The sequence below is a fragment of the Pleurodeles waltl genome, chromosome 9 (genome assembly GCF_031143425.1).
Source record: "Pleurodeles waltl isolate 20211129_DDA chromosome 9, aPleWal1.hap1.20221129, whole genome shotgun sequence".
NCBI classification, from domain to species: Eukaryota; Metazoa; Chordata; class Amphibia; order Caudata; family Salamandridae; genus Pleurodeles; species Pleurodeles waltl.
Genome location: NC_090448.1, coordinates 526,116,838 through 526,130,414, shown reverse-complemented (window position 1 = coordinate 526,130,414; position 13,577 = coordinate 526,116,838). Strand labels below are relative to the sequence as shown.

At 39.4% G+C, this 13,577-nt stretch overlaps 1 protein-coding gene across 1 annotated transcript in view; it reads left to right on the top strand.

The window, feature by feature from the left end:
• LOC138259698 (phospholipid-transporting ATPase IK-like) overlaps window positions 1-13,577 on the top strand; it is a 592,788-nt gene that overhangs the window by 211,757 nt on the left and 367,454 nt on the right. The window contains 1 exon segment of the mRNA XM_069207591.1: window positions 12,067-12,149. Coding sequence (XP_069063692.1) covers window positions 12,067-12,149 — 83 coding nt within the window.

Below are 13,577 nucleotides of genomic sequence, written 5' to 3'. Positions count from 1 at the left end.
TGTGTCATAATAGCTGTGGCGGTCTCCCGCCGCCGCCGCGGTGTATTGGCGGTCTTCTGCACAGCGGTAAGCTGCTTTTACTACCAATGTTGTAATGACCCCCTATATCTTTATCGGCCAATTTTTATGGCCCTTTTTAATGGATTTGGAAATTATTCAAAGAATGTACAGTGATCATCATGCATTATGTGCCAAGTTGGAATTTAATGCTTTTGAGAATTTAAGTTTGAAGCCAACCATTAATGTTGACAAGATTCAGACTTCCAATGACAGGAGGAATGTCAAGTGGTCCGAAGTAATGAATGACTGTATGGTACTGATGCAAATTTATAATCTCTTTGGACACAAATTCTCTACAGTAATCAATGAGGGGGAGAAGAAGAGAAATGTTTCCAGTCTTCAGACCCAGATGATGGAACAAATAAGTGACATTTTTATAAAAGAAGTGAAAAGAGTAAACTATAAAAAAAAAACATTTGCCCCTTTGGTTTACTAAGGAATAACAGGTTGCCAAAATCAGTCTTTTAGATACTGGTAAGGCAGGAAGTCAGGCACAAATAAGTAGCTCTAGAAAGTATTACAAAGCTGTTACGATAGAGGCTAAAAACGTTGGGCATCCAAACAGTGGGTGGAATTAGCAGAAGCTCACCAGCTTGGGGATGCAAAAACTTTCTGGAAGCTTATATTGGAAGGAACTTGCATCATTGATGACCACCTGGAGTCAACAGTTCCCCCAGAAAAATGAGTGGCACACTTTGAGGGCCTTTACACAAAGGGGATAAAGGTAACAGGACATTGCTGCAGATTTATGATAATGGCTTGGCCAGCAAGTGTGGTAATTCAGTCAATTTATTTATGTATCCCGGGTATAATAGATAAGGGGGTAGTAAGGTTCACCCTCCTTGAAACAGCTGGTAGGTAAAAAGAGAAAAGGCACCTGGGATAAATGGCATTACTGGTGATGATTACCTTTCCCAGCCTAAAGTGTGAGCCCCATACCTTAATGCTCTGAATTGAATAAGGATGAACCAGCCATTCATAGGCCTATAAGCCTAATAGATACTAGCCAGAAAATATTTTATAAACAGGTTCTGGCGAGGCTCCAATCTTGGCTTAATGACAACTCAATCCTTGAGGATGCTCAGGCAGGTTTTAGTGTCAATATTAGTACTTTATAGCAGGTCTTTTGCTTTATGATTTTATGTTGGAAATACAGGTCCCTAAAGCAGGATCATTTATACGTCGCCTTTTTTAGATCTTCGAACGGCTTTTGACCTTGCCCCAAGGGATAAATTATAGGGGGTCCTTGAAGCTTATGGGATACCAAGTGATCTTCTATGGATATTGAGAATTTTACATAAGGGTACCTATGCTAGGGTAAGATGAAACGGCGTGGACCTCACAACTAAGATCCCATTAAAAGAGGAGTTTGACAAGGGTGCGTTCTTGTGTCTATATTGTTGAGCCTGTCCATAAATGGAGCGGTGAACTGGTTATTACAATATAGGCATGATGCACCTAAGGTTGCAGAATTTCCTGTACCACTCCTTACGTTTGCTGATTATACACTTATACTGAGAATCCCAATGGGCCTTCAGTGTGAGCTGGACTCCTTCACCAATTTTTGCTATGACATGGAATTAGAGTTAAACCCAACAAAGTCCAAGTTTATGGTTATCAACCCTCATTGGTCTTTTAGAGGAAATATGATAATTGGTGTTGTCCTATTAGAACAAGTTAAAAAGTTTGACTACTTAGGGGTACGTTTGTCTGATAAAATGCTTTGGGCGCCCCAACTGGAGCAAAACAAGACTACACTTTACCCAGATCAATGGCTATAGGGAGGAGGTATAAGGCATCACATGGGGGACCGGTGTCACCTGCTTTAAAGGTGTATAGACCTGCGGCTTTGACAGCTGCCACTTACAAGGCTGAGATACGGGGCTATGCAAATGCAAATGTATGACTGCTGTCAGAGAATACATTTATTAGGGCTCTTTTTAATCTTCCTCTAAGTGTTCCTCTTTTACCCTTGAGATATGATTTAGCTTTTAATAGCATTCATCATGTGATCTCTTTGAAACCCCTTTCATTCTGGTTAAGGGTCTGGGTGTCTGGGGAATTATCCCTGTACAAACAATCCCTAGTAGAACTAGTATCCCTAGACCCCCAAGCATGAACATCTTGGTTAAAACACATTAAACACCTAAGTGGATCAGTTAAAATGGGTGAACTATGGAATGATCCAGGGACAATTGAAAAAGGTGTCACTCAGAAATTTAAAAAGGAATATTGGGAATATGTCCGACTAAGGTCATAGAATGATCAGAAGGAAGGGAGCACATACGCTCAGTTTTGTATGCATTAATGTATTCCTTATTTTGAGCCATATAATGATAGAATACTTCACTTCCAGGCAAAGCGGCTCTATGTCCTGTTTAGGTGTGGGGTATTACCATTAGGATCCTTCACAACTAAATGGTATAAAGTAGCCTGCTTACCTACCCATTGCCCACACTGCCCTTTTTATATTGAGACTGAGGCACAATTTTTCTTTTGTCGGCCACTCTATAAGCAACCTCAGAAGAAATGGATTCCATCATTATGCAAATCCACGAGACACTATTGGGAGGTTTTTCCGATTTTCAAAAATGAAACACAGGAATTTATTGTGTTTGTGGTCTCTAGGTATTTGCAGTGGGCATGGAAACTTAGATCAAGAATGGACATCCCAAAGGCTCTTTTATTAATCAAACTTAGGCTGAGTCATAATGAGGTAATAAGAATGCTTTGGGTTGGTACTGCAAGGAGGGTTTAGAACTGTAGTATATTTTGTTTAGATAACCAATATTTGTTAAATTGTAAAAAGTTTATCGATGTAACTTAAAATCTTGTATGATTTTTATTCATGTTTGATTTATAAGAGGTACTGCTTTTATGGCTTTTAGTTGAAATAAAGTAAATTATATATAAAAACTAAATTTTATCAAACTAATTAAAGTGATATTATATACAACCATAGTAAAAAAATATAAGCATTATACAGTTTTATTTAAAAAAAAAACATTAAATACCTTCAAACACAGTACCCTTCCCTTTCATATTCTGCACCACAATATTCTTGACATCAATTTATTTTTGACATGATATCTATGTCTCACAATATTTTTAAAGCAATATTTTGTAGGAATACTATGATATGTTAATCTCTGTGTCAACTTCATCCTTACTGCTTTCAAGGTCTAGAATATCATTTTGTTCTTTATAGCATTATTGTGATTCCTTCTTGGGTTTCTCGAAGTCTGAATTGCGTTGGCTTATTTGTTTGTCACTAGTTTTTCCACTAATTGGTTTTGCGTTTGTGTCAACACTCTAACATCACCTGTTGAATTGTCTAGAGTGTGCCCCATATTTGTCTATTATTTCACCACAAAAGCAGTAACGGTTTAACCACTTTTCACAAATAATTGATTATTGATACCTAACACATCTGATTTGGATTCAAAGAGGTCTAATCACAAAAAGTATGTTGGAGAGCCTAAAGTGGTACTATTTTATGGTCTACCAAATGTAATTTACAACCTCTGACCAGAGAGCTCCATTGATGCCTCTTCTATCCTTTCTGTATGGAGATCTTCGATTTAGTGGCATCTCTATGCAAGTAAGTAAAGGATTTAGTAGAAAATGTGGATGGGACTAAGGAAAGTGGTTGGAAAATGGGAAATAATTATTACAAAATGGGTGGAGTTAGAGTAAATTGAAAGCGCAGTTTAGGGGCGACAGACTAATACAAAATATATACTCACATAAGATTAAGACAACTGAAATTTGCGAAATACATATTTAAGTCTACTACAATAGCGCTAATAAGAATAGTACTAATGAGAAAACTGGCTTCAAAGTACTCTGGACCAGCCTTGGAATAAGTTGAGCACTATACATGGCCAACCACTGGTACTGCAACACCCTTTTATAGAAATCAGTGGACGCTGAGGTATTAACGCTAGCACACAGGGAAACATGCAAAATAAATGAAATTAACATTTTAAATTAAACTTTATTTAAAATATTTTTAAGTTGTACTATAAGGGTGAGTGATATTAACAAGTAATATATTTAAAAAACATAACTTAAATGAAAATAAGAACATAACATAAGATGTACTAATGGGCTGCATTTTAGTGCAGGTCCATTGTCCCGTTCTTATGTGGTAGTGCTAAGTACAAAGGAGTCAAGGAAATGTGATTTTTATTTATTTATTTAAAAAATAAAAAAATCTTTTTTTTTTTTTAAACTATAATTCATTTTCTTAAATTCCCTATTACTTTCTTAGAAAGACATCCTCCCCTGATGTTACTAACAGTAACTCTTCAGTCCTGAAATACACTTGGAGTTGTCTCCACCCCTCATGTGGTAGGATGGGGACTCACAAGTCTTATCTGGATACAAATGTATGCATGGAAGTGATCAATTGAGGAGGTGAATATTCATGCGTCTGTATGTACATGTAAATCTACACATGGAAGTGGCTCATTCTACCCATGAGGAGATGTAATTCTAGATGTAGACTGAGATTTATCTTTGAGACAATCTACCCATGCACACTTCCATTTGGGAGCACTGCCCAGAACAATACTAAATTAAATGCTGTTTTTGAAGTATTTCTATCTGTAGCTCCATTGATTTGAACTGCAATGTGTTTGATATCGCCTATAATATAGATGACTTTGTACAAAACGTTCCAGACACTCTTTGGGATCCTAGATTACATAGTAGTGCATCTAGTTGCTCAATAGGATTCAATCACAAACTGATGTTTTAAGAAGATTTAATAAAAGATTGAGTCACTAGTAGACCTTCATCTGATACCCTCATATTTTTTGACAGATAGTACAAGATAACGGTCAAAGACAATGTGCAGTTCTTGCAAGGTTCACACTGACTTTGATATCAGTACAACTGTCTGAAAGACCTCTCCAAAGTTTTGCATGGATGAAATCTTGACCATTTGCAATCTTGACATATAGGGCCTCATTATGAGTTTGGTGGATGGAAAGCCTGTCTGCCAAACTCCTGATAGTGTGGCCGCCGCCTGTGTGTTGACCACCCCGCCGGACCTATTAGGAGTTTTCTGCTAGGCCGGCGGGTGGAAACTTTGGTTTTCACCCGCTGGCCTAGTGGGAAACAGGCTACAGCATTGTGTTTGGCTCGTAATTGAGCTAGCAGCAGTAGTATAGCCCGCAGGGTGCACCAGCACCCTTGCAATGTTTACTGTCTGCCAAGTGCATGAGCAGTGCAGCTGTTCTCTGACAGCTTTTTCATGGCAGTGAAACTGGTAAAAAAAAACCCTTCTTTAGTGGGATGGTATTCTGGGAGATCAGAGCATGAATTTCAACCCATAGAGGAACTGTCTTTTCTCCATCCTTCAGTATGCACTGAATAAGTGATATGATAAATTCAGTTAAATCAGCTTTGTGGACCACAGCATCAGGTAGAAGAAGATCCATGTCCTCAGACACATGGAAACTTTCTGGTAGACTGGAACATTTTGATGGCTTAGAGTGATTTTGTACATGTTGGGAAGGCAGTTGAGTTATAAGTTTGCAGCTTTGTTTGTTTATGCTTGTTTTCTAACAGCTACTTCATTGGTACAGTCTTGAAAAAGCGCCATGGCAGTATCGTGTGTACTGGATGTTCCAGATAAATAAGAGCTGTCTTCAAAATCAAAATTATCAAGAGCAGCAATTCTAAATCCTTTACTGGAAAAGTGATTGGAAGTGGTGTGCTGTCAGATTCACAAGATTTTACAGCATGAGCTGCTAACAAGTTCCTGCTCCGTACTATCAGCCCTATTATGAGTTTGGCGATCCGAGTACATCCATAAGCGCGGTCAGACCACTGTACTCCTGGCTGTCTGACTGCCAGATTATGACCCTGGTGGTCGGACAGCCAGGTGACGTGGCCACTGCCTGGATCATGGATCACAACGGGATGGCGGCGGTCAGACTCATGGTCAGCCAGGCAGCGCTGAGTTCAGCGCCGCCATGCTGATCACAAGTCCTCTTTCCGCCGGCCTTTTTATGCCGGGGTCCCCGCCATGAAAAGGCTGGCAGAAAGCCATTTTTAAGTTGTCCAGGGGGGCCTCTGCACTGCCCAAGCCCGTCGGCACTACCAGCACCCCCGGAATGTATTACAAGGGTGCTGTTGTGCCACGGCATTGGCTTCGTGGCACTGTTTCCGCCGGTATGTCCGGCGGAAACGTCTCAATACGATGTTTCCGCCGCTCAGCCCGGTGGAAACATTGTAATATGACTGGAGGGGAGGCTGCAGATATGATGGCAGCCTACTCCCCGCTACTTTGGCGGTCGGCTCAGTCTGACCACCAAAGTCGTAATCATGACCCTTGTCATTATAACTTGTTGTTACACCACTCCTATACATTGAAGTGATTAGCTCTTTACTTTTGCACTTATCATAGATTGCATGGAGTCATCATGTGTAGCAGAGTTTTCTTTCTGCTGTGATGTAATTTATAAAACATGATTTGGAAAAGACAGTACATTTACACAACATAAGCCAGTCGTTCATGGGATTGTCTTCCACTTCTTCACTTATATCATACATCATCACTGTAGCCGCCTTCTGTTCCCACTCCAAGAACTTTAGTTTGTAACAGTTTTGCTTTGCTGATATTAAACAATTATGCAAAAAATGTTAAGACAACATCAGGTATTCTTGTTGACTCACATGATTTGCAAAGCTCTGGGAAATCTAAAAATTTGTCACTACGTCCAAAAACTAAATTTTCAGGACATTTCTTAAAGTGCTTTCTGCTGATTATACTGCATCCTGTTATCTTATTTTGGCAGCTAGAACTTCAGGAGTCAAATGAGCTGAGAACATCATAAGTAGTTCATTCTTTTTGTTAGACTGACAAAACGTATTCTGTCATTGTACATTCTCACCAGAAAAATTTAAATTTCATTATTATTGATCAATACAGTTTCAACAATGTTGACCATTATTTGTCTGATCTCACTGAGATCAGATAAATAATGCCAGCACTCAAGCGTGGCTTTAAAACTTCATTTGCTTTTTCAAAGAGTGCAAATTTAACTGAAGGCTGGCGGTTACTTTGCTGCTAGGAGCTCATTGTACATTCAGATTTTCAAATGTATACACACATGCAGTTTGGGTGGGCATACAAATCCACTGCAAATATTCACCTCAATGTTTAGGTGAGCTACTCGGCTGAAAACTTCATCTTGGAAGAAACTAGCTGCAGATAAAAACATGTTTGCCCTTTGAGAATCACATACTCTGTACTTTGTTCATTTGTCAGTCCCTTTGGCCCTTGTTCTGGCTAAACCATAGATAACATATTGAAGATACTCTGCTTTCTGATCATTAGTTGGAGGTGGTTGAGGGGTATTTGGCGATCTTCTAAATGGATGGACATTGCGTTTGGTTGTCGTCGCTATCCCAGAAGACTCGGATTCTTGTCATGATTCACTGGTTTCTGCTATTTTGTTACATGTTTTTTACAGCTTTTTTCTATTGTATATGACTTCTAGCACTTGTTGTTACAATGATAAAATATTTGATCCTCTTCACCCATCAGTTTCAATCTTTTGTGAACTTCGTCTTGCTGTATTTCTACAGCATCTCAAACTCTCTTCTCTCCAGCCATAGTTGATGCTAGCTTTTCTTTCAGATTAGTTTGGCATATGACATATATTTCTTTGTTGGAGGAGTCCTCTGATTCTGTAGTTAGCAACATCCTGTCAGGAGGTAAAGATTCTCTGCTACCACCTGCTTCACTCATGTTTACGAATTTAAATAAAAGGAAAACCTGAAACAAAAACAATATTAAAATAAATTACCAATATGATGGCTAAAACACATCATTAAAGAGCCGTTATTTTGGGAAATGGTGGAAGGGTTACTTTGAGGAGTTATTTTCTCTCTCTACAAGACTAGTGACCCCCAAAACCTATGTTTTGGCAGAAAAATTAAGTATATAGGTCTCATGGTTCCTGAAATATTACATCATCACTGCAATGCACCCGCCATTTTAAAAAATGTCGTCCAGAAAAAATCAGAAGCGAAATTACTTCTCTCATGAGGCAAAAACACAAATCAAAAATGAAAATCTCTGGACAACATTGTTTACAAAGGTATATCAAAGGGCCAGGACTAGCCAACGTTTGTTCAGTAATAACATGTTCCTGTGTTTATAAAGAGTCTGAGAAATAGTTACCCATCATGGCAGATCTACAAGGCTCACCAAGTCTTGCACTTGGACAGAGGGGGAGCTAGCCTATCTCAAAAAAAGATTTGCGTGTATCAGAGAAACTTTTGACCTTAATGGAGGGCCCCACATCAAATTTCTTATTTCAAATCTAGTCAATCATTGACCTTTGGATTGACACCATCTCACTTTGCGTCTGGTGTACCTTACATTTTGAAATCACAGACACAAGGCACCACCAGACCCAGATTTTTGTGCACAGCACATGTGAGTTCTCTGTCACACTGGCTGGCTTCGCCATGCAAAAGGGCTGGGATGCATGCTATGAGTTGGGCTCCTGGGCTGAAGTATAATGTTGACACACAAACAAAGTCTGAAGGGGAACTTACTGTTTCTGTTGTTAGCGCCCAGAATACATAACAAGATCTCTGACTAAAATACGTCTACTCTTTTGATTTACTGTGCATGAGGCGACGGACATTATGACTGGTTCTTAAACAATCTCCCATCATAAATGTGCCTGGCAGCTGGCCCCTGAAGGTAAATATCATGTAGCACATGCATCTGTGCACCGCACTGATGCTGGTCCTCTGGGAGATGTTACATACTTGTAACATATGTGTACAGTGTGCCATAAGCTTTCTCCGCATAGCTTAATTTTTGTTTTACGCAGGCCTGGCTGTTAGAAAGTGCTGGCTGGCCTCTCCTTCACTTTTTTGCACATTGTGCACCTTGTTTTAGCTTTAATGTTTTAATTTTATTTTACCATTCTAACATGGCCTTCCATCATGTTAGATCAGTAAATTAAAAATGGCTGCCTGCATTATGGCACACGCATAAGTCAAGACTCACACGTGAAAATTGGCAGCCATCTTGGAACGGCTTTTCGTTCAGAAAAATACTTTTTTCCCAGTGGCGAAAAAGTAATTAAATGACAAATATGCTTTGTGCAATTTCTTCCTGGCAATCACACTGTTTAGGTGTGGAACAATTGTCTGGTGATGAGAAACAAAAAAGATGTTGAAGGTGCTACCACAACATGGCAGCTCACTCAGTGTTCATTTCTAGTGAAAGTGGTTCTGCCATGCCGGAAGAAGCAGTCTGGTCAGAAATTATCTTTGATTATTGCGGAATACTTAATTTAGGATGAGTGGTCTGCTCCATGGTGGGTGGAGGCATGGATTCTGCTACTCAGAGAACTCGGTGGACTTTCTGCTGGGATTTAAATGACCCCCTCAGTCACCATCACACTCGCTCTGTGCTCTAATAGAGGAGAGATTCCTGAGGAAAAGACCAAAATATCTGCATAGATAGAAAGAGGTATTTCCTGACTAATTCTATCCTGCAAAGTATACTAAACAACATAACAACATTGATTGAAACTAGATATAGTGCTCAGCTTTGCAGTTATAGTGCCTCGTGTGCAGACAGACGTGTTTTTTTAACCTCATAATATCTCTGGTACCAGCCCCTTTAGAGTCACACAGAGATTTCTAATATCTGAATGTACAAAATCCTACACAAAAAGGCCTCATATCTAAATACGTCCTGCATAAGGCATTTTATTTCTAAGGATCAACCCATCTACAGGTGGAGTCATTGTTTTGGTGGTTCAGCAAACATTGTCACCATCATCATCTTCTACTGCTCCATCCTGTAAGCTGATGAAGCAGATAGCAGATAGATAAGGCTTGCAGGACTGCTCTTATCATGAAAAAGGCATTAAGCTTTACAGCACTTCTGAATTGTTATAATGAGTCCCTAAGGGAGTCTTTAGAACAGTAAACAGAGATTGTGTTTAAGACCAAGATAGAACTTTGACGAACTGTTGTAAGAAGGCATGATTGTCTCTGACCAACTATTGATTGTTCCAAAATATATGTCTGATCTTTCGACTCATGATCACCAGCCCAGAGATTTGTTAGGTGTGCATCTTGAGGTGGCTTATCTAAGATATTTGTCATTATAATAGGGCATTAAAGGACATAAAATGTTACATTTGGATAGGTATTTGTTTAATAATATATTTTTTAAGAAAGACGTGCTTATCTTTGAAATAAGTGTTGCTTTTTGTCCCGCACTCAAGTGAAGATTTGCTGAGCTTATACATTTTAACAGCTTTAGCCATAATGGACCCCAAGTAAGTGAAATTACCTTCCTTATAGGCCAAAGCTGTTAATAGAGGTGAAGCAGATACTGTACGTATTAGGGGTCCAGAAACTTTGAAATGGGAAAAGCAATGCAAATATTTTAGAGAGAAAGGGCCATATGTACAAATTTAGGAGCTGTGATTTTCTAATTGCAATTATGGTCAAATTGCAATCAGGAAATCACAATTCATATTGTATGAACCCCTTTGAGTTTCTTTTACTGATGCCTAATAGGGCGCAATCTACCTACCCTATGACTATTAATGAGGTAGGTTGCAATTTGCAACCCATTAGGAATCATGGCCATCACAGAGTTGGTGGCCTGCTGAGGTCAACAGACAATTATGTCTGTGATTGTTTTTTATTAAAGCAAATTATTTTCTTAAACACAACTTAATTTCCTTAAAGGAAAAAAGCAGTGTTTAAAAAGAAAAAAATAAAGTTTGAAGCTTCATTTTTTTAATTGTAGGAAGTGGTTCTTTCGACCATGGCCTGCTTCTAAAAAACAGTTGCTTCAGCATTCACAAAGGGAAAGGGGCCCCAGAGGGACCCCTTCTCCTTTGTGAATGATTACCACCACTGCTGAGATGTCAGTAAAAAATAAATGTTTTGCAACCATTATTTGGTTGCAAAACATTCATACACACCACTGTGATTAGGTATCAGGAAGGAATGCCCTAAATAAGTCCCTGCCAAATACCTAAATGCTAAACACAAATTGAAATTCGGTGACATGTTACTGAATCACAATTTGTTCTCTGTACTTATAGGAAAGCATTTTTTCAGTTGGTAGCACCCAGGGCCATTTCGGGACACAAAAATACTTTTGAACATAGGACCTCAAGGCCCTTATTCAGAGGGAATTAACAAAATGTCTGCCAAACATTGGGGGATGTCCTTCTGCCTCATTTAATGATTTGGGTAATGAGGTTTTCATGATGGAAAAGTCACTGTCAGAAAAAAAGCTTTGTGGCTGATGTGACAACACAGTGAATGTTATTGGAGGGGCTGCCTTCTCGAGCCTTGACTTTCCATCTCCATTCCTATGGTCATCCATGACCACGACTGCCATGTCAAACATTTCAGTCATAGACTGTGAATTCCAGAAATGTGCCTGTGCTGGAAGAAAGCTCCTGTCGGGGAACATAAGTAACAGTTTTTCTGAAACAATGAAAGTGATGGCAAGCTCACCATTCCACAGTGGCCTGAGAAGCCTGCCATTATTTTCTTCCCCTTGAAGCATCTCCAGTCATATACGAGGGAGCATCTTTGGTAGATATGTCCAACAAACCATCAGGCATTTTCACATTTTTTGGACCAGTTGTTCTTTCTCCGATGCCATGCAGCTTGGTAGGTTCCTGCCAAACTTTAAATGACACCTAAAACCTTTTCTGAGTTCTGTGCAACTCAAGTCCACTAAAATGTAATTTTTTACTCAGCCCTAGACTCCATAGATACAACTGTCCTTTGCTTTTCAATCAGTTTGCCTGAATCTAGTTCTGTTTTAGACATTGTCATTTACCACTTGTTAGTTATGAGAATCAGGTATATTAAATAAAAGCTTACATTTAAGAATTAAGACTGATGGGATGATTGAACAAGCTTGATTATATAGAGATATCAGTCTGTGCCTAATTACCATGTTTTGTTCACTTTTTCGTTTAGGGAAACAAATCTGAAATTTCGTCAGGCTCTGATGGTCACACATGCTGAACTCAATTCTATTCAAGCACTGGCAGCCTTTAACGGTGAGTTTAATCAGTCCAATATTGTCCAGAAGATAATTGTGGCATAGTGGAGATGTGGGATAGCTGGTCACATGCCCAGTATTAGGGAATACCCTGCTTTAAAGATGGCATGTAAACACTGAGCGAAGAAACCCATTCCACCTAAAGTTTAAGGGTGGAATGCAGTTAAGTGTATTAGTCAGTAAAAGGTGAATGTAGTCTCCAGTACGAGTGACACTGCAGTATCACCAGGGGTATATTGCTCTAGGCACTTGTATCTTTCCGAGTGTCTCAGGGCCCATAAATTATCAGGTCTGCAATCTACATACCCAATAATTCCTAGCCTAAAACTCACAGACCTTTGCATGAGGCTTACTAGGCTGGGGTTTGGTGCAGGCAGCTGCTGCACCAAGCCCCACCTCTGAAAGCAGCATAAAAGGAGTAGAAAATGATCTCGCTCCACCTGCTGTGCCCACCCAACCAACCACACCAGCTACCCACACAATGAGCTTACAAACAACACTGTGGGACTGAAAACAGCTTCTTGCTTAGAGCAAGTTGTAAATGTGTGTGAAGTTGTGCCTGTTAGTTTTGACCAGAAAGGATGCTCAACCTGTCATCTTAGGGTCACTAAAGGGTCCCATAGGACTTTGCAAGATAAAAGAAAGAATACCAAATGACTTCTGGTGTCCACATTTATATTTGTGAATGGAGAGGGTAGTAATGGTATATGTGAAGTGGATATAATGTGTCAAATATTGCAAAATAGGAATGGAGCCAATTGGTTGCAGGAAAATAACCTCAGTAAAAGGTTTTGTTTGAGTTCACGGTCAGTCATGTGGCAAAACTTGTAATATGTCTTGATGTTGATAGAAAAGTTTTTCAGATGGCCATTATGAGCAACATAGGCATGAGCAGATTCATTACATTTCTAGATGGAATTTTCAGCCAGAGACTTCAGAGTTCCATTCTCGTGAACAGTGATGTTCAGTTGGCTTCAAAAGAGGTGGGAGACTAACAAGCACAGTTATTATACAAAACATATGTGCCTGGGATCATCCTTGTATCATCTAGGTTAAACAGGATTCTGATAGGAAGCATTGAGTTAGCTAATAGTTGTGGGAAGAATTGGAGAGAAGATTTAAAGTCAGACTTGTAGCATATAGAATGTCTACTCATGCTATCATCATGAGAATTCCATTTAAGGTAGGAACCCTAGAACTCTTCTTTGTCCTCAATGGATGAATCGAGTGTGACTGAGTGGAGCATAGAGGGTAAATAGAGAAGTACAGAAAGAAAAAAGTTGAAGGGAAGGAGGGAACGGTATGACAAATGTTAACGCGTCTGACCTTAATAAGTAAACATACAAGGGGACGCGAATAGGTCGATGAACCTTTTGACTCGCAATTAAGATGTTCCCACCATAACTCCAGTACATGCAAATCAATG